Source organism: Penicillium odoratum (assembly GCF_028828045.1).
Source record: "Penicillium odoratum strain IBT 22623 chromosome Unknown utg000005l_segment0_segment0, whole genome shotgun sequence".
Taxonomy (NCBI): Eukaryota; Fungi; Ascomycota; class Eurotiomycetes; order Eurotiales; family Aspergillaceae; genus Penicillium; species Penicillium odoratum.
The window spans coordinates 703,851-725,326 of NW_026643147.1; the positions used below are offsets into that span (position 1 = coordinate 703,851).

General features: G+C 48.1%; 9 protein-coding genes across 9 annotated transcripts; 4 read left to right on the forward strand and 5 right to left on the reverse strand.

Moving 5' to 3' along the window:
- Positions 1-273: 273 nt before the first annotated feature.
- On the forward strand, positions 274-1,943 carry N7520_005801 (cytochrome P450; the record flags this gene model as incomplete). The annotated part of the gene is made up of 5 exons (XM_057139735.1): positions 274-339; positions 391-532; positions 584-969; positions 1,018-1,714; positions 1,768-1,943. The coding sequence occupies 5 exons, from the start codon at positions 274-276 to the stop codon at positions 1,941-1,943; spliced, it is 1,467 nt and encodes a 488-aa protein (XP_056993741.1).
- Positions 1,944-2,140: 197 nt separating this feature from the next.
- N7520_005802 (uncharacterized protein) lies at positions 2,141-4,820 on the reverse strand (the record flags this gene model as incomplete). The annotated part of the gene is made up of 5 exons (XM_057139736.1): positions 2,141-3,572; positions 3,629-3,728; positions 3,783-4,041; positions 4,095-4,397; positions 4,449-4,820. The coding sequence occupies 5 exons, from the start codon at positions 4,818-4,820 to the stop codon at positions 2,141-2,143; spliced, it is 2,466 nt and encodes an 821-aa protein (XP_056993742.1).
- An 863-nt stretch (positions 4,821-5,683) lies between these two features.
- Positions 5,684-6,853, forward strand: N7520_005803 (sugar phosphate isomerase/epimerase family protein; the record flags this gene model as incomplete). The annotated part of the gene is made up of 1 exon (XM_057139737.1): positions 5,684-6,853. The coding sequence occupies one exon, from the start codon at positions 5,684-5,686 to the stop codon at positions 6,851-6,853; it is 1,170 nt and encodes a 389-aa protein (XP_056993743.1).
- Positions 6,854-8,093: 1,240 nt separating this feature from the next.
- On the reverse strand, positions 8,094-9,802 carry N7520_005804 (MFS transporter; the record flags this gene model as incomplete). Its single annotated transcript, XM_057139738.1, has 8 exons — positions 8,094-8,654; positions 8,703-8,887; positions 8,940-9,037; positions 9,094-9,379; positions 9,431-9,490; positions 9,540-9,597; positions 9,650-9,670; positions 9,719-9,802. 8 exons carry the CDS (start codon positions 9,800-9,802, stop codon positions 8,094-8,096), a joined length of 1,353 nt encoding a protein of 450 aa, XP_056993744.1.
- Positions 9,803-10,878: 1,076 nt separating this feature from the next.
- N7520_005805 (putative NRPS-like enzyme) lies at positions 10,879-13,319 on the forward strand (the record flags this gene model as incomplete). The annotated part of the gene is made up of 2 exons (XM_057139739.1): positions 10,879-11,412; positions 11,469-13,319. 2 exons carry the CDS (start codon positions 10,879-10,881, stop codon positions 13,317-13,319), a joined length of 2,385 nt encoding a protein of 794 aa, XP_056993745.1.
- Positions 13,320-15,087: 1,768 nt separating this feature from the next.
- N7520_005806 (uncharacterized protein) lies at positions 15,088-16,355 on the reverse strand (the record flags this gene model as incomplete). The annotated part of the gene is made up of 4 exons (XM_057139740.1): positions 15,088-15,502; positions 15,554-15,927; positions 15,986-16,105; positions 16,173-16,355. Coding segments are annotated over 4 exons (1,092 nt in total), but the record flags the coding sequence as incomplete, so codon positions are not given.
- Positions 16,356-17,738: 1,383 nt separating this feature from the next.
- Positions 17,739-18,827, reverse strand: N7520_005807 (ketoreductase; the record flags this gene model as incomplete). Its single annotated transcript, XM_057139741.1, has 2 exons — positions 17,739-18,602; positions 18,654-18,827. The coding sequence occupies 2 exons, from the start codon at positions 18,825-18,827 to the stop codon at positions 17,739-17,741; spliced, it is 1,038 nt and encodes a 345-aa protein (XP_056993747.1).
- A 160-nt stretch (positions 18,828-18,987) lies between these two features.
- N7520_005808 (Erg28 family protein) lies at positions 18,988-19,447 on the forward strand (the record flags this gene model as incomplete). Its single annotated transcript, XM_057139742.1, has 2 exons — positions 18,988-19,050; positions 19,103-19,447. The coding sequence occupies 2 exons, from the start codon at positions 18,988-18,990 to the stop codon at positions 19,445-19,447; spliced, it is 408 nt and encodes a 135-aa protein (XP_056993748.1).
- A 224-nt stretch (positions 19,448-19,671) lies between these two features.
- N7520_005809 (UDP-glucose:hexose-1-phosphate uridylyltransferase) lies at positions 19,672-20,992 on the reverse strand (the record flags this gene model as incomplete). Its single annotated transcript, XM_057139743.1, has 3 exons — positions 19,672-19,774; positions 19,826-20,827; positions 20,895-20,992. The coding sequence occupies 3 exons, from the start codon at positions 20,990-20,992 to the stop codon at positions 19,672-19,674; spliced, it is 1,203 nt and encodes a 400-aa protein (XP_056993749.1).
- Positions 20,993-21,476: the final 484 nt, after the last annotated feature.

The window sequence follows — 21,476 nt, forward strand, 5'->3', positions numbered from 1 at the left end:
CGAAAACCTTGGGAAATGTGATATTCAGTTGAAATTTCTGTATTCTTGGTGTCACGGCTGAGGGTTGTTTTTCCACATTTTCGCCGATAAAATTCAGGCTTGTGGTAATACCTGTGTAGAATAGCCCTGTACTTCTCCACCTCTTTACTATCCCATGATCTACATATATCTCGGGATTTCGGTGACTGCATCACCGGTGTTGCCCAAACCCGTGTGCTCTCTGTCGCATATAAACCTGCACAGCCCGGCTGTAATGGATTTCTACCATCAGTCATGGAGATGCTTTCAATTAGCAATATATTAGCCTTCATAGGCTTTGCCTTTGGACTATTATGTCTAGTTAGTAAGACGTTGCTTATTATGATCCAACTTTGAACTAACCTTTTTCAGCGATTCCTTCACCAAAGACTCACCAATCCACTCACTCAAATTCCAGGCCCAGAATACTCCAAATGGACAGATCTCGTCTACAAATACTACTGGTTCAGCGGGAAAGTCCCACATTATGTCCACCATCTTCATGAAAAATATGGTAAGAACTATTTGAAGTTGAAATATGGTTAGAGTGCTGACGTTCCACAAGGCCCTATTGTCCGAACAAGCACAACTCAAGTCGACATCTGCGACATTGAAGCAGCACGAGAGATCCACAAGACCAACAGCCGCTACATGAAATCGAGTTTCTACGACAACTTGGTGGCTAAGAATTTTCGAACCCTGTTCACAACTACCGATCTAAAGTTTCATTCCAATCGGCGACGTCTTTTGGCTACTCCCATCTCCGACTCTTCTCTCAGCAAACATGAGCCTCTAATATCAAGCCGAGTTCACCTGGCCGTGGACAAAATTGCACAAGAAATGCAAAACCAAGGGTTCGCCGACGTATTCAAATGGTGGCTATTCATGGCAACCGACGTAATCGACGAACTAACATTTGGAGAGTCCTTCCACATGCTCGAGAATGGAGAGGTAAGGTATGTCAACACCCCAGACATGAAGTCCTACTAACAAGCAAAGAAAAACCAATACACCAAAGATCTCGAAATTCTATCAAGCCTCCAACCAATTCGAACCACATTTCCAAACATGGTCCATCTTGCCCGAAGCCTCCCATTACCTATTTTCAACCACGCCGCCAAAGTCGCCAACAGAATGAACAACTACGCCCTCCAATCACTCCAACGCTACACAAAACACCTCGAGCAAAACCCCACCCACCCAAAACAAACCCTCTTCACAAAACTCTTCGACGAGAAAAACGGTCTCTCACTACATGACATCCTACCCGAAGCCCAAGGATACATCGTAGCCGGAAGCGATACCACAGCCGTTACACTGACATACCTCATATACTCCGTCTGCAGCGACAACCGCATACGAGAAAAACTAGTTGCAGAGCTCAACACTCTCCCCAATCCAATGTCAATCTCCGACAAAGATCTTCGCAACTTGCCCTATCTAAACCAAGTCATCAACGAGACCCTCCGGCTACACACTGCCGTTCCTGTCGGATTACCCCGGTCAGTCCCTGCAGGTGGCGCCATACTTAAAGGGATGTATCTTGTCGGCGGAACTACGGTGTCAACGCAGTCGTATAGTCTGCACCGGGACGCGGGGATCTTTCCCAATCCTGATCTCTTTAATCCCGAGAGGTGGGAGGATCCGAGCAATGATATGAAAGATGCTTCGATTCCGTTTGGAGGAGGATCGCGCGGTAAGTCATATACATATATACTGGTCTTGGAGGATGTAGCTGATGCCTAACAGTTTGTATTGGAATCCATCTAGCGCGCATGGAGCTTCGATTGGCAACCGCATTGTTTTTTCGAAGGTTTCCTCGGGCTCGGATCTCTTCCAGGGAGGGGATGTCGGGTGATGATATGACTATGAAGGCTTTCTTCCTGATGGCTCCTCAAGGGCATAGGTGTCTGGTAGAGGCATAAATTGCTAACTGTATTGATTTGTTGTATTGGACTGGTATGAAATCATAATGAACGTAAATTTTTAGGGGCTATATAAGTACTGAATTCCTATGATTGGTAACAATTTGACATCCTCTGGATACATATGAAAACCGAAATGAACAGCGCTAGCATGCTTTGTGGTACAAAGTAAGTCGACAGTCTCCGCTTGTCCCACACTAGTGGTGGAACACCTCCTTCATCGAGCCGTAAACCTTCACTTTGAGTGCAGTTCCGAGCACAGGGCTCTGGGACTCGTTGACGCTGTAAGACACGGAGGTAGCTGTCTTGTCCTTGGCGCGCTTCTCGAACCACACAAGATGCCTCCAGTCGACGAACACCTCGTAACCATCGCCTTGGTCGTGAATAAGGATAGATGGAGTGGTACCCTTGAACCGGTTCTCCAGCGGAACGCGGACCTCCTTGCCCCATGCGTTGTTGATGAGGGTGTTGAGTACAATCTGGTTCTCGGCTCTGCGGAAGGAGAGCAGGAACAAGATGTCGCCCTTTCCTTCCTTGGACTCCGTGAAGAACACCTGGGTGTTATCAATACCATTGCCGGTGGTCTTGGCCGGGGTCATGTTCAGGCTGGCGGAATCGAGGATCACCACAGCATCAGCGGCAAGAGGTTTCTGGAATGCCAGGTGAGAGTTGACCTTGAGGTTGGCCTTGGGGATAGATGGAAGCACTGGGGGAAGTGGGACAACGGGCTGCTTAAGGCTTGGGTCCAGGGCACCGTCAGCTCCACCAGTGATGGTGGGCTCTGCCTTGAAGTTTTCAAGGAGAGGAGCCTTGGTGGGGTCGTTGTACTGGGTCGAGTCATTGGTGTTTCCGATAATCTCAAGGTCCAGAGGGTCAAGGAGAGTTCGGGGGACTTCAACGTTGTGCTTGAAAACTCTCCAGTAAGCACGGCTCTGGATATATTTGAGAACATCTGCCTTGCTCAGACTAGGCAAGTCTTTACCAGACTTGAGAAGACTGATCAGGATCGGGGTGAGGGAGATGCTCGCGGTAGACCTGATGTTCAACTTTTTCTGGTCCTTGCAGTTGCTGCAGGCAAGCTTGCCCTCCTTGTCTTCGGGGCTTTGACTGAAGTTGTAGACTTCAGTGATCAAGTCGGTGGTGGCGTTCATCTTCTCAGCGTCCTGGCGGAAGTAAATGCGAATCCAGAATGGCTCACCGCCATAAGCATATTTGCGATAGCGGATACTGAATGAGAAGTCAACAGACTTGGTGCTGTCCTCGAGATACTCAACTCCCTTGATGTTGCCAGTGGCGTCGATCAACGATTGTCTCGACACTCCGTAGAGGTCGTTGATGGTTTTGCGGAGACTCTTCTTGAAGGGCTCCGAATTGTAGCTCTTACCCTCAAACTTCCAGGCCTGCAACTCCGGGTAGGTGTGACCAAGAGTCCAAGGATAGCGAACGTCAGCGGGTACCATATAAGTTCCAGTAGTGTCCTTGTGGAATGGTCGTAGCGGAGTCTCGGGGCCGATTTCCTTGCCAGGGGCAAGGCCAATAATCTCCTGGAAGAAGGCATTGACCTTGTCTGTCTTGATCCACTTGTCAGGGTTGAGACCTTGCCACAGGGCAAAGATACGATCAATGTTACTATCCGCTTGGTTAGTCCCGTGACAAATTTATCATGGAGGTGAAGATCAATTTACCAGTGGTGGAGCCAGAAGAGAGGATCGAACGACGCCACAGGGATTTGCGACATGTGTCCGTTGAGGTCTCCTCCTACCCAACCGTGGATGTTGTTGTGGACTAGAAAATTGATTAGAATGGCATTGACTAATTGGAAGATTCAGAATAACGTACTATACTCAATGTTGATATCGTTTGCGACATTCTGATCCGGGTCGAGTTGGGCGGTGGTTGCAAATGTGGAGTATTCCATAGGGACGGTGAGCAAACGCCACACCATCTCTGAAGGCTGACCATAGGGAGAATTGGCCACCCACTGTGGCTTCTTCAGGGCATCCTGAACTTTGTAGTTGTTCACCACACCGTTCTTCCATGCCTCGCTTCCGGAGACATTGTCACCCTCTTGGGGCCAACGGCTGGTACCAATACATTCCTCGTACTATGACAATCAGCTTGAGCCCATGTGCCTGGCAGGTTCATACATACGTAGATCATGTATGTGTCCTTCTGATCGACCCACGGATCCGTGAAGTTTTTCAACATCTGAGAGGACATAGGCTTGTTGTTCGGCATACGGAATTGGTAGAGCGGGTTCTGGATAGCCTCTTCACCAGAACCATCCTTGGTTGGCACGATAGCGGTAGGCCACTTGGACAAGTTAGGAACCGATGTGGTGAGACCCCAGTCCCAGAAAGGAAGACGCCAGGCGCGCGCGGCATCTTCCCACTCCTCTTTATTCTCAACCGTGAACTCCTTCACAATACCCGCCATGATCTCCGAGATACGTTGCTATATTATGGTTAACAGATATTGAGAACGATTAGATATAGAAAATATTACCTCGTAGAGCGCAAGGTATGCACGATGCCAGATCGGGAACAAGACGTTGTTGTGAGTGCAATAACCCTTCGAGTTCGCATCCTCTTGGGTGGTACTAGGCTCATCCCAAGGTACATTGGGTTGACCGTGGATACCGGCAATCTGGAAGTACGAGTCTCGCTCTGAGGGGTCAATCTTTTGGAATTCAGACAAGGCCTTGACGAAGAGCTTGACCTGCTTGTCGTTGGCGTGGTCGTTGCTCCATGTGTCGATGTTCTGGCGGAGAGGAACCTCAACATCAACACCCGATGCAACAACTGAGTCTCCCTTGGCATCCTTGATGGCAATACCCTTAATGGGAAAGTACGAGTGCGGGGCTTCGGTCACTGTCATTTTGACAGATTTCACAGATTGCTTAGACGAACGTCGTCGGGGTGTTTTTGGGGGCGTTCTCGGGGGAGTATTGGTTGGAGCGAATTGCTTGAAAAGGAACATGAGGGAAAGTAGCTTTGGTGAATGAAGTGTAGTATTTATATTCAATAAAGCTCCGAGCAAATCTGAAATATCATATCCAACTGCTGGTGTTCCGGTTTCTCAGCCGTACCGAGGTCATCCGATCTGTAAGGGCTAACGCTCTTGGCCCGCCAAAAGGCCCAAAACTGTGTAGCTCATTGAGTCAATGCAAATGATTTCATCCATAGAGGTAGTGTAACCGAGAGTCTGGTGGCGCTGCGTTACCATTGCTGGAGTCCCCGGTTCATCAACCCGCAGGTGCAGCAGGTGCAGGTGGGGGAAGCTGGTGGGGGGAAGCTGGTGGGTACATGTGGAGTGCTTGCCGTGCATAAATTGGCGCCTTGCATGTATTTATCACACCATACATGTATTACTTTTGTTTTCTTATTTCTTTTTCAGCTACTGCGGACTGCATGCAAAATGCAGGGGTTCCTGCTTCGGACACCTCGCATGTCTCTCCTGTTGAGTGAGGCAAATAAGCAATCTCAGTGTAACCTGACACAGCGAAAAGGTCAATCGCTACAGTACTTCTCTCCCTTGTATACAGAACATCCCCTTCGTAGCTATAGACAGTTTATTTAATTTTTTTTGTGACGTATCATGCATTATGGCGAAATTCAGGCTGATGTAAAGTGGGTTGGCCCTATATAGTTTATTTCTAGCCATGGAGGAATTGTTACCAAATTTCCATCCACTTTTTTATCTCACCGTACTAGTTACCTTATTATATTTGGTCATTCAAAATGCAGTGCATACCGGCTATTACGACTGTCTCCCTTGGTTCCTGCAATTTTCACAGTATCACCGAGAAAATTGAACAAGCTGCTAAACATGGCTTCAAGGGAATCGAACTCTTCATCGATGACCTTGAGTCCCTCGCAAGGACCGATTATTCTCCTCCTGGGACATCCACACCTTCTCGAAATGCCATCCTCGGTGCTGCCTCTCAGATCCGTCAGCAATGTGACAGACTCAAGCTTGTCATCCTCAATCTGCAGCCCTTGCGCTTCTATGAGGGTCTGGTGGATCGTCAACAGCGTGATCACATCTTGAATGAGACCCTGCCCATATGGATGGACGCACTCAATATTCTCGGTGCAGACACCATCCTAGTCCCTTCCAACTTCCTTCCTCCACACCCCGAAACCAAACTCCCTCGTACAACAGGTGACTTCGATGTCATCGTCGATGATCTCCGTGAACTAGCCACCCGTGGCGCCCAACATGAACCACCTATCAAATTCGCCTACGAGGCCCTAGCCTGGGGCACGCACGTAAACACATGGGAAAAGACATGGGAAATTGTACAGGCAGTCGATCGGCCTAATCTAGGTCTCGCCCTCGACACATTCAACATCGCCGGCGCCATCTATGCCGATCCCACCGCCGAAAACGGGCTCGTGGATTCAGCCGACGCTATCCTCCGTGCCTCATTGGGCCGCATGGCGAATACCATCGACCTGTCAAAGCTCTTCATAGTGCAGATAGCTGACGCCGAGCGTCTCGAACAGCCACTTCGCCCGGGCCACCCGTATTATGCTGAAGATCAACCCAGTCGCCTCAGCTGGTCTCGCAACTGCAGGCTTTTCCTCTGCGAACATAATCGGGGCGGTTACCTGCCTGTTGTTGCTATAGTTCAAGCTATTTTGGATCTAGGCTGGACGGGGCCGCTAGCGTATGAGGTCTTCTCACGCACTCTGGCCAATACTGATCCACTCACACCGGCGCAGCATGCTGAGAGAGGACAGCGATCGTGGCGGCGGCTAAGTGTGATTGAGCAATATCGGAAAGATCCAGTGATTATGAGTAGCATGGCAGCTTTGAGTTGTTTGGATGATAAGGAAAATGAGGTTGGGCAGAAGATTACGACGATTGACCAAGAATTTTCGCGGGAGGAATTTCTCGTGCGTTGAACTCTAATTTTGACAGCTTTCATGTTTCGGTTTTTGCCTTGGGAAAATATAATTAAATAGCTTTATATAGAGGATGCTTCAATGAACTCATGGATTTCTTTTGAGCATACATGTGCAAGAATATTAGCGACATGCAATGGCTAAGTGAATAACCATTTGAATCTGTCCAAACGCAAGTTTTGAAAATCACGAGTACAGATTATAAAGGCCAGCCCAGTCTGGTCTTTCTCGAGCACAGCAAGCTCACAGTTAGCTCTGTATATTTGAACTATAATTTTCTGTACTAAGCAATTTTCAGCGAGTCACTTGTGACGTGATGGCCATTATTCATGTGTCATTGAAATCGTCAATGGCGCTACGATCCCAGGCAAACCCCAAAAATGTCGATCATTGTGACAGGCTTGCCTCAAATTGCAAACTACAGTGGATACTTTGTGCAGCTGAGGTATGGAACTTGATGAGTGGCTGGCTGAATGTCGATCTTCGAATATTAGTAAGAGTTGCCGAGCTGAAGCCAAAAAGCGGGAAATCTATCAGCGCGTCAGTCAGACGTAAGGAAAATTTTATGCTCATTTGGTTGGCCAGGAGAGAGATCAGCTGCAAATTCTGCGGTTTGTCAAGGCCCACTTCGAGTCCTTCCTAGCTCTTGTGCATGGAGCTACTTTTGTAGCTTGGAAGTGCTCGGTATTAAGTTCCATGATACAATGGTTAGAGAAAGACCCGATCTGGCCCTGATCGGTCTTCCACGTTCTAGACTGACTTTTGTTGGGGATTGTTTGGGATTAATATCCGACATGTGACGAGTTGATTGGTAGACGGGAGATGTGGGGAAATGCAGCTTTGCTTTTTTCTTTTTCTTTTTTTGTACGGGTCCGACCTCGGATGTCACATATAGGGAAGTTGGGCTGAGACGCATGGGTAAATATGTGGCGAGCCGTGCAGAAATCAAGGGTTTAGTTCATGTTCATGCGGACAGAAATTGAAATTGAAAGTGGAGTTGCGGAGAAGGGAAGATCCGCTAATCTAATCGGGCGGGAACTAGTGGGTCGAACCATGGTTGAGGAGGACTTGGTGGATACGTCAGAGGTAGGAATATCCCAAGGCAAATCGCATTTCAAATCAACAATCATCCGATCTTAGGTATAGCTTGCTAATATTGTACATTCTGTAACCCGTTGCGCTCCATTTACCAAAATCATGTGAGCCTCATCTTCGTTGAAATCTATCACATGCAGATCAATCACATGCACTCGTCTTCTTCACTCTCCTGGGCGTCGGCTGGGGCTGACGGGGTGGAAAAGAACGCGAGCATGCCAGCAAACAAACATAAACCAGCAAGACCTACAGTCATCCAGGCCCAGCCAAATTTATGCTTTAACAGTCCAGCAAGTACTGGTCCAATCGCTTGGCCGCCAGCGAATGCCATATTGCAGAAAGCGTAACCCCGCCCCTGTCCACTGCCTTTCTCGGTAACCCCGTAGAGACCCTCGATCTTTTGAACTGCATTGGGAACGGTCCCGATGGTAATAGCTTGCACCGTCGTCACGCAAATCCCAATAATGAGGAGCATGCACACCAAGAGACTCTCATGTTTGATCGTATTTCCCTGCGTCCACCGGAGTGCCAGCATTGGCACCACCATGAGGAGAAAACCAATCATGACGATGGTTCGTGGCGTGAAGTTTCTTGTATAGTGGGCGATCGCAATGCTGAGAATAGCTGGTACCGTCAGGGGAAGGAACACGAACCCCGCGCCCATACTAGTCCAATTATAGGTCTCCATGACGTACAAGGGAAGCGTCTATACCTCGGTCAGCAGCGCCACCAATGCCTTTGGGGTGAAAATTACCGTCTCGTATGCGGATAAAACGCAGGAAACCGCCAGGACAGAGAACATGACACCCAGGAATGTCGGATGCAAGTAGTTGTAAATACTCAACGAACTGTTGCTTGATACTTTGCTGAACAACAGGGGAGATTCTTCTTGGGAATCCTCGGACTCGTAGCAAGGCTCTGCATCCTTACCTTTATCTTCTACTTGCCATTAGTAAACGAAGTCGGGAGACTCACTAGTGGACCTACCTACCTTTCTGCTCATCGACAATCAATAGCCGCAGAACAATGTCTACCACAAGTAGCGCAATTGGGAGTCCGAATGCACCAGCGATGCCAAATTTTGCAAACCTAGCCAAGTAAGATAATTAGCACTGCGATCGTCAAGAATGATAACGGGAACATACAGAAATCCACCAGCCATAGGACCGCATAACATTCCCCATGTCAAAGCCGTCGACCCACAGGCCATGTACGCCTGAAAATGCTCCTGGCTTGCTGTTTCGGCAATCATACTCAATCCCAGCACACCCACCACCGCACCAGATAAACCTTGGCAAATGCGGGCCACCACTAATAACCAAGGGCTGTGCGCCAATATAAATAGAACAGTCGCGAAAACGATGGCAATGAAGCCAGAGATCAATGGAGATTTTCGCGCGTGATATCTGTCGCAGAAATAACCGACGATGGCTGTACAGCTGATCAGTACATGATGACCAACTCAATTGAACAAAAACCTACGAGATCCAACCAGAAGAGCACCACCGTAGCTCGCCAATAGTATCGATGTCCATTTTTGAACTAGTTATGAGTTAGCTAAGCCCCAGTCCAACAAGCGGTAACCAATCACCTGATGCATTTGGTACACTCCCATTTTCCATTAACAGAAAAGGTAGAATTGGTACAATCTGAAGCGGGTCAGTAGTCTGCGACATTTTCTTTCGGCAGCGGGGACTCTACCAGGCCGTACACAAATGTGTCCTAACACAACATCAGTTAAAATTACTAAGTCAAGGGAGCCTAACTCACAGTAAAAAGTGCAAAACACATTGCCACTAGTACAAATGTATCCGAGGATCTCGCTTTCCGCGAAAACATATTTTTAGCACCCATGGCGACTACCAAGCTGTCGTTCAATGCCCGAGACCGATCCAAATCTAGCTGAAGATGAAGGATTGATATTCGGGGTAAGAGGAAGACATGAATAGATAAAAAAAAAAACTTTGAGTCTTTGACTAAGCTGAGGATCCAGTTCATGAGCCAGCATGAGGCTTGCATACGCGGAGCTGATCCCTTGCAAGCTCGGCAAGACCGGCCTCGGGACGTACAGAAAATCGACATCTCAAGTAAAAATATGCACGGACAATGCACGGACATACATGCATCAGGGCCCACAATTAGTGCAAGTTACAACACAGCTGAAATCTGCAATGCATCTCCGAGAACGAATCGCATTAGTTATATAGCCCCGGCTATAAAGCCTTGCTTCAGGGAAAAAACACATTTTGACGGGCTAAATCGCCACTAGCTAATTATTGGTTACACAAATGATCGCTGGTGCGAGCACATGCATTAGGTAGTCGGAAACCCGGGGCTGATCACAATCAATGATATTCAAGAGGTATGGTGATAGATATGTTAGAAGACATGTCATTGCAAGCTGATCAGTTGGAGCAAGCCGACTTGGGGGCTCCGCTGTACTGCATTGGTGGTAATTTATCACCGATGTCTCAGGGGTGTGCATACATACTATATGGTAGTTGTAGATAGTATCGATACTGCTTAATTCCAACCTTGAAAATCTGGCATGAATCAGTCAATGATTTTCATTGAGCATAGGTAGATACTTCATGCTAAACATATGAAGTGTGAAGTAAAGTTTTCACGTTTTCAAGGTGGAACGAGGTTGAACTTATAAGAAAAAGAAAATACTGCATGTGAGAACTAGCTGTGCCATGCAGACGATCCCTTGCAGGCCTTACGAAATTATGGATCTCTTGGAAATTTCATATTAATCCGGAGCTGAATTTCGTCATCCGTGATTCGGACGCCCCTTAGATCAGGGATCTATTTATTTGTACTTGGTAACTTCATCCTCCTTACAACCCAAAATTGAAAATTAACCTTTTTTTTTCTCTATTACAAGGTTATTCAACTTATGCCCTTATCCCTATTATCGAATCTTCGCTATGGCGCCCTCAATTACAAGTGTGGACTATGATGTCGCTCGTCTCCCTTCCATAGCGCCGAGGTTGTTCACCAAGGCTGTTAGCCAAAATCCACGCGGATCAGTTGACCTTGCCCTCACCCTCCACGAATCTCATATTCTTGAGGCTGCAAAGTCTCAATATTTGGGATTCTTGGAACCTGAAATTGCCCACATTCTCGACATCGAAACTGTTCTCGATGTTTGCTGGCTCCTGGTGGTCCACTGCTTCTCTCCCGTGAGAGCAATGTACCTAGAGTTCCACACGGGGTCAAATTTCTGCTACATCAATGACACTTTCCAGCCAGGAAGTGATTGTTATGCCCTGGAATTCTCTTCGGAGCGTCCATTGAAGGAAATTGTTCAGGATTTCTGTCGTATTAAGGCGCGCTTGGACTCCGTTCCTCTCGACGACGGTCCAGCTCCCGACAAGCAAAAGCGCTTCCTGACATCTGCCATTCGGTACGCTGCGGATCTGCGCACTCTGCATGAGGCTCCTGCATTCGTCAACTCCAAGGTAGGCGTTCAATTCTACTTCCGAAAATAAAAAGAAATTAAATTAATATGCTCTAGATCTCTGAGCCAAAGCTGCTCCTCAACGTGACAAGTGAGCATGGCAAGTTGCACGCTGGTCTTGCTTTCTCGGAGCCAGATATCTCTAGGGAATTCGCAACAAGCCTTCTTCATTGCTTCAACAAGGTTGTTGCTTCGGTGCATAAATCCCCAGAGATCGCCTTGGAGACCCTTGATTTATGCTCGGATCTTGACCTTATTCTTCTCCAAAAGTACACCAAGGAGGTCTCTGAGTCTCACGAGGTCCTCTTGCATGACATGGCTCTGGAGCATGCCAAATTGACGCCTGACGCTCCAGCTATTTGCTCATGGGATGGAGATCTTACCTACAAAGAGTTAGACGATCTCACCTCTCGCCTCGCGCTGCACTTGAGCAGCATTGGCGTCGGTCCTGAGACCTTCGTGCTGAGCTGTTTCGAAAAGTCGACTTGGGCAATCGTTGCCCGTTTGGCCATCTTGAAAGCCGGCGGTGCCTATATCTCCATTGATGCGACCGACCCTCCCGTTTTCCTTGGATCGGTTATCAGTCGCGTTGACGCTAAAATCATGCTCACATCACCAGACTATGCCTCCAAATACACTTCCCTCATCTCAAACGTGATATCCATTAACGGAGATATCCTTAAAGAGCTACCCGAGTCCAACGGGGTAGTATGTTCAACCGTCCAGCCCAGCAATGCCTGCCTGATTCTGTTCACCTCCGGAAGCACCGGCCAGCCCAAGGGCATCATCCAAGAGCACCGCTCCTACGCCACTGCCATCCGCGATTACAATAAAGTCCTCGGTCTGGGCCGTCATAGCCGCGTCTTCCAGTTTGACGACTACGCCTTCGACATCAGCAACAATGACTACCTCACGGCCCTGTCTGCCGGTGGCTGCTGCTGCGTCCCTACGCCTGAGAAAACCATCCCCGCCCTGATCGAACATATCAACTCCACGAAAGCCAACATGAGCTTCATGACACCAACGATCGCCGTCCAACTCGCCCCCCACGACGTCCCCTCCATCGAGCTTCTCTGCGTAGGCGGCGAGCCCATGTCGAACGAACTCCTTGTAAAATGGGGCCCCCACGTCAAACTCGTAAACCAATACGGAATGGGCGAAGCCGCCACCTTCTGCGCCTACAACGATAACCTCAAACAAGGTCAGAATGCCATCGTCGGCAAGTCAGGCAGCGGAGCAATCTGGATCGCTAACCCTTCTTGCCCGGAACGGCCCGTACCCGTCGGCGCCGTCGGCGAGATCCTGATCGAAGGTCCCCACCTCTCCCGCGGCTACTTGGATGATCTTTGCCAAAAGCCTGACGTGGGCTTCCTCAGCACAGTCCCCGGCTGGATCGCTGATCTGCACCCCACGCGCGCGGCCACAACCCGAATCTACCGCTCTGGTGATCTGGGACGCTACCTACACGATGGAACAGTCGAGCACATGGGCCGAAAGGACACATTACTCAAGCTGAACGGCGGCCGTGTGGAGTCAACTGAAGTGGAGTATGTTCTTCGGAAAATCCTCCCTTCTCAAGGCGATTTTGTCTTGATCGACATGCTGGGCGCGATCGATGGAGTCGACGACCCAGTGTTAGTGGCCTATATTTATCTTGCGGATAATCCTACAAACCTTCTTCCTGGCGTGTCTGATCAGGAGATGTCGTTTCGGCCGATAGACAGTCGTCTTCGAGTCAATTCGTTGGTGACTGAGATGGAAAATGAAGTCAAGAATACATTGCCAATACATATGATGCCTGGTTTGTTTTTACTTGTTGACCGGGTACCCCGGACAAGGTCCAACAAACTTGATCGGAGAAAGTTGCATCAAATCGCTCAAAAGTGGTACATGGCGAATCGGAGTTAAGGAAGTATTGCAATGTTTTTTGTCTTTCCGGGTTTCACGGTTGAAATTGTATCTGTCTCGGCTGCATGGGAAAGGCCATGGTGTTCCAAACATGTTTATTAACCACATTGTATTATTCAATATGACGGCTTTATTCACCATACATGCTTCTTGTTAGGGTCACTAATAAGGAGTTCCCTTAGCCTGCCGAGCTCCCGGTTATCAAGAACGAAAGCTTGTCATAGTCTGAAGAGGTTTGGCTTCAGGACCCGTATTCACCTTCTAAACGGTGTTCATGAGCGCTTTCAGTATACTCTCAAACCAGTTAGGGTTTCGTCCCATATGCGGAGCTGGTGCTAAAGGTATACTTTTAGATCCTATATTTACCTTCTAAATAGTGTTCATAAGCGCTTTTAATATACTCTAAAACTAGTTAGGGTTTCGTCCCATCTACGGAGCTGGTGCCAAAGGTATACTCGAAGGCGGTGGGAATAATAGCCAGGCAGAATATCCCTGGAACCTCAACATGCAACCAATAAAAGATCATCCTCACGGTGGATCTAGGTGGCTGAACCTTCGAGAAAAATCACAAAAAATACAAAAAGTAAGCGACCGACGCAGGATTCGAACCTGCAACCTTTAGTAGTCTGATAACCGGAAACTAACGCGCTACCATTGCGCCAGTCGGCCTTGGATGAGTAAATGTGGCTCTAAAAAGATCCAGAGACCAAATGAGTTTTTTCTAGATATTCTAACTTTGACTACGACTATGTTGCTCAGTTAATACTAGAAGGGTCTCTATAATTTTAACACTTTGATTTTAATACTTCCTATATATGATATTCTCTATAGAAACTATTAACCATTAAACTTAAATAGATTCAGTAGCGCTCTTCTACTTAGGTATACTATAGACTGCGGATATATACTTGAAACCTCCACTAGACTTTTCCTTCTTCCCTCCTTTTCTCTCCTACCAAGGAAATTCAAATGCTTCTTTTTGGCCTTGAAAATTTTTGGAAATTTTTTTCATTTTTATCTTTCTCTTTCTCTCTTTCTCCTCATCCCTTTTATCTCGGGGCAGGAGACAAAGCCATCGTGCCCAGCTGTAAGCTTAAATGTAAGCAACTGGTCGACGTATGGAACCTGGCAGCATATTTAGGTTTGGCGCGTCGCAGCAGTTTGACATTGATAAGTTCAAATAATTGGCGGGCATGCATCATCCAGGCCCGCTACAGCACGCTGGCCGTGGAGGAGATACCATCAGAAAAAGAGGCTATAGCGGTTTCAGGCTACTAGGGTTAGTATAGAGCCTACTTTCTGATGATCTCCCTTTCTAATGATGGAGTTTCTCTGGCCTGCCGGTCATAGAATAGATACTGCCCTTAATATTAATAAATCTAGTTTTTCTTTCTAAGGGGCTAGGATATTAAAGAGCCGAAAGTTATCTATCTTTTCACGCCATACTAGAGGATCGTCTTAAGATGAACTTACAAGGAACTTAAAGCCAACGGAATCAACACTTCAGATGAAGTTACAAGGAACCTCAAGCCAACGGAATCAACACTGACGCAATGAAAGGTGCCAAAAGCCCACCTACGAGGATCATAAAGCCAAAGCCTTTGTAACTGATAAAGATTAGCCACACTCATTCCTGTCCCCTCTCCACTACCCGGTTTCTTACTTCTAAAACTATCTCTGTCAAGAAAAATCACGAAGGGACAAATAGGCACAGCCCAGATCAATTTATTCATAGTCATAAATCATTACAAAGACACAAGAACCAGTCTCATGCCCTTCGTATGGAATCCTTGTCCATCCTCGCAGAGTTCCGTGTGGAATGAATTTCCCAGTCGGACGTAATCTTAATCTGACCATGGCACCATTCCGACAATTTCTTTGCCATGGGAGGCTGCCTTACAGAGACAAGGGGAAATTCAGGGTCCTCCATATGAGTACCTAATACAACAGTCGATTTGTAGTAGCCAGATGACCTGTATCCGTAGGTCACACCGTCAGATGGGGATGAGAACATAGTGATTCCAAATATTCGTTGGATAGATGGCGGGATGATTGGTAGGCAGGCGACGATGATGCCCAGCAGAGGTATGATGCAGGACATAAGAGATTTTCGGGCGGAGCCAAAGGTCTCGTCATCTGGGTTGAGGTCGATTTTCATGCGAATTATGGTGGCTGTGATGATTCTGTAGAATAATGTGTTAGATTTGAGCAATCTTCAGCAGATAAATACTCACATGATACCAAGAATATACACGGCTCCCAAAGCTATCTTCCTGGCTTTTGAGAGTTGCATGTGTAAGAGTATTGGAATGGGTAGGCAGAGAATAAATGCCTCGAGAATGGTTTCGCTCACTGTAGAGCCCAATTGCAACAACTTGCGATCACCACAGTGTCCGTTTAGATCGAATAACCATATCTTCTTGGCTGGTGTGCAGAAGAATGCGGTTGCGAATAAACTTCCAGCCCAGAGGGCCGAGCAGAGGGCCATAGTAGCATATGTCAACCACTCCACGACTTGATGATGAAAATGGCGGAGGTAATAGTGCAAGATGGACAGCTGAATCAGAGCCACCGCGGTGATCCATAGGAGATCACCAATGTATGTGAGCTGAAATGCCAGGTCAGCTAATAGATTAGAGAAGTTCGGCACTCAGTCTTATGCTAACCTTTTCAAAGAGAATAAGAGCCTCAGATCCGCCAACTCGAGTCACCTCAGCAGTATGCAAGCCCAACCCGCACATCAAGATCAGCATGAGCTCAACTATATACCGGCCCACCATAACCATCTAAGAAAAGTCAGTAATCCTATACCAATAGTAAATCGGGATTCAACTTCAAATAACAAACTCTTACCAGAGAAAGCAAAATCAACCAGTCATTCCACTGCCAAGAAACACCCAGCAACCTTCTCGACCAGAACCTTAAGACAACAACAACAACCCCACCACCCAACAAAACAGTCTGAACAGAAATATCAACCTCGCCTAGCCAGTTATGGCCGAGCTCGTGAAGAGTACCTGACGGCGACATCAGGAAACTTAAATCCAAAGCTCATTCGAAATAGCAGAATAGCAGGACAGGGCAGACATTATCATATAGCCGAAAGATGTACAGCAGAGGACCACGAGGGGGTAATATAAGTGCACGGCCCCGCGCATTAAACATAGACTAAAACTAAGACCAAGACTAAGGGGGTCTTGTCACTGGTAGACTGGAGTACAACGGGCCAAAATCCCTGCATCAAACAAAAGTGTGGAGAACGGAAACACGTAGGTCTCAGACCATGATCAGCAACAAGGGCCCGGGCCAAGCAATTATTAATCCTAGCCGAATGAAATGAAGTCGAATTGTTTCGAGACTATTGGATCGAGATCAACTACTTGCCGGTATCCACTTTTGCCGATTACTCTATCTCTAACATGGGCGTTTCACCATCTCACACCGACTAGTGGAGATTGGAATTTCTATCATTCTTGTCCAGTTAGATCGGTTTCCTGCATGTAACGGTCGAGATTTATCCCGATTTGTCGAGTCTTGTTTCTTATTTTCCTCATTTCTAATTCCCCATTTTCCTATGTATTTTCCTATTTTCTTATACTGCAATATTCGAAATCTGACTTTTGATCTGGGGCTAAAGGTTAATCAAGGATTGTGGAGTCGGCTTATGTTGAGCAACTTAGGGAGATGAAACATGCATGTCTACCCAAGTTACAAGGCTGGAATGGCTTCAACTCGGGATGACCTTAGATTGACAAAGAGATGGGAGTTGCCTACGGTGCAACACAAATGGTCGCAACGGGCCGCGTATGAGAAGACGTTAGATCCACTTAATCCACATAGTTGAGGGGTTAGCCTGCGAGTGCGCTTGGGTCGCTTCTCGGGAGTCGTAGGTATGAGCTACACGAAGAATATAGATGCGCGAGTCGGAGCCGAAACTTGTCACTTCTTCCGTATTGGGATAATGGGCCGTTTGCTCTGATCTAAACCTCATTTCCGACGTCATTTTAAAAAAATGCCGCAGAATACTAGCAGACTATTCGACATGTGATATTTAACGGCTATCTTGTTGAGTAATTACTATTTGTACTCCCTAATTATATACTGAGCTCATATACCCCTCTAACGCAAATCTTTGATATACAGTATACCACCACCCTTTACTACCTACTGGGTAGTAACCTTGAATTCTGGATATACTACAGAGAAATAACATTTGAATTCAATCAGGTATCTGACTCGGATCATGTATATTTTCCTGATCGGGTTAGAGGGAAATAAGATATCTAAGTGTGAATAGCAATTCCTTCATCGAGTTGATAATTAGATTGGACCGGTATCCTAGTTGTATAGTTCATAATCTATATCTGAGATTCCACCTCATCTCCCAAAAATACACATTTCTTCATAATCAATGTCGAATCAGGTGCTCTTCTTCTGAGCATCGCGCTCCGCCTTACGCAGAGCCCGCTTCCGAATACTCTCGTGCATAGTCTTGTTCTGCGAAAGCACAAACTTGTTCATGGGCCCAGCAACCGAAGTTAAGAACCAAGCCATGAGACCATGGCTCCAGTACGGCGACGAGCTATAGGCATAGGCAGAGGAACCACCGTGGCGGCCGATCTTCGAGAGAACGGAGCGAACAAAAGCACGAGGGGTGGGGATGGTGGCCGACGCGCGACGGACCTTGGACATGGCGGAAGTAATGAGGTAAGCCTGGACGAGCTCGACGTCGATGCCGTGCGGGGCTAGCTCAGCGCCCAGAGCAGTGGACCACTGCTGCAGGAAAGCCTTGCTGCCGGAGTAAGTGGCGAGCAGGGGGGTGGGGAGAAGACCGCCGAATGAGCCCATAGTGAGGACTAGACCGCGGCGGCGCTGGATCATGCCGGGGACAACGAGCTGAGTGACGCGCAGTGTACCGGTGCAGTTGATGGTGATAATATCGGCCATCTCGGAGGCGGGGGTCTGGGCGAAGGGGACGGGGATGGAGTGGCTCTGGCCAACGTTGTTCACGAGGACGGACACGTCAAGATCGGAGACGAGCTTGCTCAGCACGGCGTAGTCGGCATCGGCGTTTTGGGAGAAGTCCATGGCTAGGGTCTTGGTCTGCACGGCGGGGAATTGCTTGGTGATTTCCTCGCCAAGAGCAATCAACTTCGACTCGGTTCGTGATACGAGTACAATGTTGAATTTGGCACGCGCCAGCTGCAGCGCGAACTCTTTGCCCAGGCCGTCGGAGGCACCGGTGACCACGGCCCAGCTACCAGGAGGACCGAAGGAACGAAGCTATTTTACATATTAGCTTCCTGTTAAGATCGTGGATGATTGTAGACATACCGGTTTACCCGGAAGCACGAAGAGGCTCAGAAGCACTCGCAAGAAAGTCCAGACCTTGCAGGCAACGGCCAGCCCACCGGTTGCGAGAAGCAACAAGGCACCGACGGTCGGCAGACCAGCGGGCAGATGAGCAGGCCATTGCGAGAGGCACTCCAGATGCTTGGTCAAATCCATGGTGTATGAAAATGAAGTTTTGTTGAGGGGGGGAAGGAGGATAAGATAAAAAAAGATTTAGTTGCAGCTTGTTGGGGAAGATCAACGCCAAGAACCAAACCTAAACATCCTCGGTCTGTCACAACTTCACATTCATACCATTCCATCTAACATTCAAAAAATGTCCGAGCTACTTGCCTACTTGCCTCCATTCGAGGGTCTTTTGCCCAAATGGCTCGTCTTCGTAAGTCTTGTGCTCCTCTCCACCCCTTTTCTTTCTCTCGCTCACCATCTAGGTTGGCGCTGTCTCCGTCATCAATAGTTTGCAGGCTTACACCTCCGCCGACTACACCTCCAAGCTTTACACCAATGGCTCCGTCACCTGTGAACCCCTTTCTGGCCGTGTCTTTGGTACCTGGACCTTCCTCTCCGCTGTGATCCGCATGACCGCCGCCTACAACATCACCAACCCCGTCGCGTACGATCTTGCGCTCTGGACTTATGCCATTGCTTTGACCCACTTTGCTGGAGAGCTGATCGTCGGCAACGCATCTTTGAAGGGCCGCTTCATTAGCCCGTTGATCGTGGCTTCGTCCTCCCTGGCTTGGATGCTGACCCAGCGCGGGGCTTACCTGGGTTAGGATTAGGGGAACTGAAATTTGATATCAGTCAGACATGTATAATACCCAGGGTATGAATGTTGATTCTGCGATGGGACATTTTCTCTTTCTTTATAGCGACATGAATCGCCGAACGATACCCTGTCAACATATGATGCTTTAATTCTATAGATTTTCGGCCACCCGATATAAAGGGTCACATGCAAAAATACTACTTCGACTACCTCCACATTATTGGGGACACTTTACTCTAGTTTCTTACGGTACAATTCACCACCGCAGCCGCGTAACCGGGCAGCAGCTTGCTCCGGTGTGATATCACGCTGGGGCTCCGCCATAAGCTCAAAGCTATAAAAGTCAGTTACATGAAAGAAAGAACGGGATAGGAAAGAAACATACCCGACGAGGAACTTGCGCACAGTGGCACTGCGCAGAAGCGGAGGATAGAAGTGCAAGTGCAGATAAGAGGCCTCGATCTCCTCGACAGTACCATCAAGCGGCGCCTGGTGAATACCCATGCTGTACGGGAAATGTGTCTCAAAGAGATTATCATAGCGACGAGTGATCTCAGCAATCGCCTCCGCTAGAAGAGTGGTATCTGATTCACTCAGATCGACCAGCGCCCGCTTGTGTGTGCGGCTGATGATCATGGTCTCAAAGGGCCAGGTCGCCCACCATGGAACCACCACAACGAACATCTCGTTCTCAAAGACCACGCGCTCCTGCTTCAGGCTTTCTAGTTTAGCATAGTCCTCCAGCATGTGAGCGCCGCCGTGCTCCTGACGGTATCGGCGCAATTGCTCCAGCTCGGCGGCCGGTTCTTCGGGCAGGTTGCTGGTAGTCCAGACCTGGCCGTGTGGGTGGGGATTCGAGCATCCCATGGCAGCGCCTTTGTTTTCAAAGATCTGCATGTAGCGATACTGCTCCCTGGGCTTGGTGACGTTTGCATGCGGCGCGACGGGCGCAATGTGGGTGGGCGGGGCATTCTGGGCTAGTGGCGAGTTGGGTGAGAGATGCGCGGTGTAGATCTCGGTCCAGGCGTTGATGACTGGGACAATCTCGATAGGAGCCAGATCGGCCAGGGTGAGGTTGTGGGAGGAAGAGAAAGTGAGGACGTAGCACTTGCCCGTCACAGGCTCGGCCTTGAGGAAGCGCGATTCGAGATCTGCAATGGTCAGCACAAACCTGCTAGTGGGAACGAAGTTGGACATCATACCATTTGCCTGGTTGCCGTCATAGGAGGCCTGCTCCTCCTTTACGGCGCTGTAGTCGTTCACAAACACGAAAGTGCTCTCGTACTTGGGGTTGACGTCACCCTGTGCGCGCTGGTTTCCAGGGCACAGATAGCACTTGGGATCATATGATGGCAAGGTAGTTTTGGAAGCGCTCTCCTGTGCTCCTCTGTCGATCAGAAAAAGAATATCGTTAGCAAGTTCGGTGTTACACAATTCCTAAAATGAAGACATACTGCCAAGGACGCTTAGTTCGGTGGGGAGAGACCAAAACATGGGACCCACGAAGGGGGTTGAATCTCCGGTGGGAGATATCGTCAAGAACGTTCTCCATCTTGGAAGAGGTGGTTATAAAGAGGACCTTGGGGGATGACAGAACTGACAGAAGGGGGATACATAAGGAAAACGCCAGGGTCGGTGGCTTGGCGGGGTTGGACGTGGGGTGTGGAGTCTCCGGATAAATTAAGAATCTATGAGAAGATTTTCATACAGAGAATGATGTTATTTTCGAATAAAATTTATATTAATTGAATCCTCTACATCATGCAGATATTATGCTGCTGACTGCAGATCTATCCGATCAAATTATGATGGGGTTTATACGACAGCATGTAGGAATCACCCGATTCAGCGGGGAAATATCAAGTTTCGGTGAACGAGAGAGGAATCCGGGATCCCGCAAATTCGGCAAAATTGGATAAAACTGGGGTTTTAATGTGACAAAATATAGATGTGGAGCCTATTTAATACATACAGCAATATGGACTGATGGCATGTCCGTGGTTCATGAATTGTAAAAATGACGTCATCTAATAATC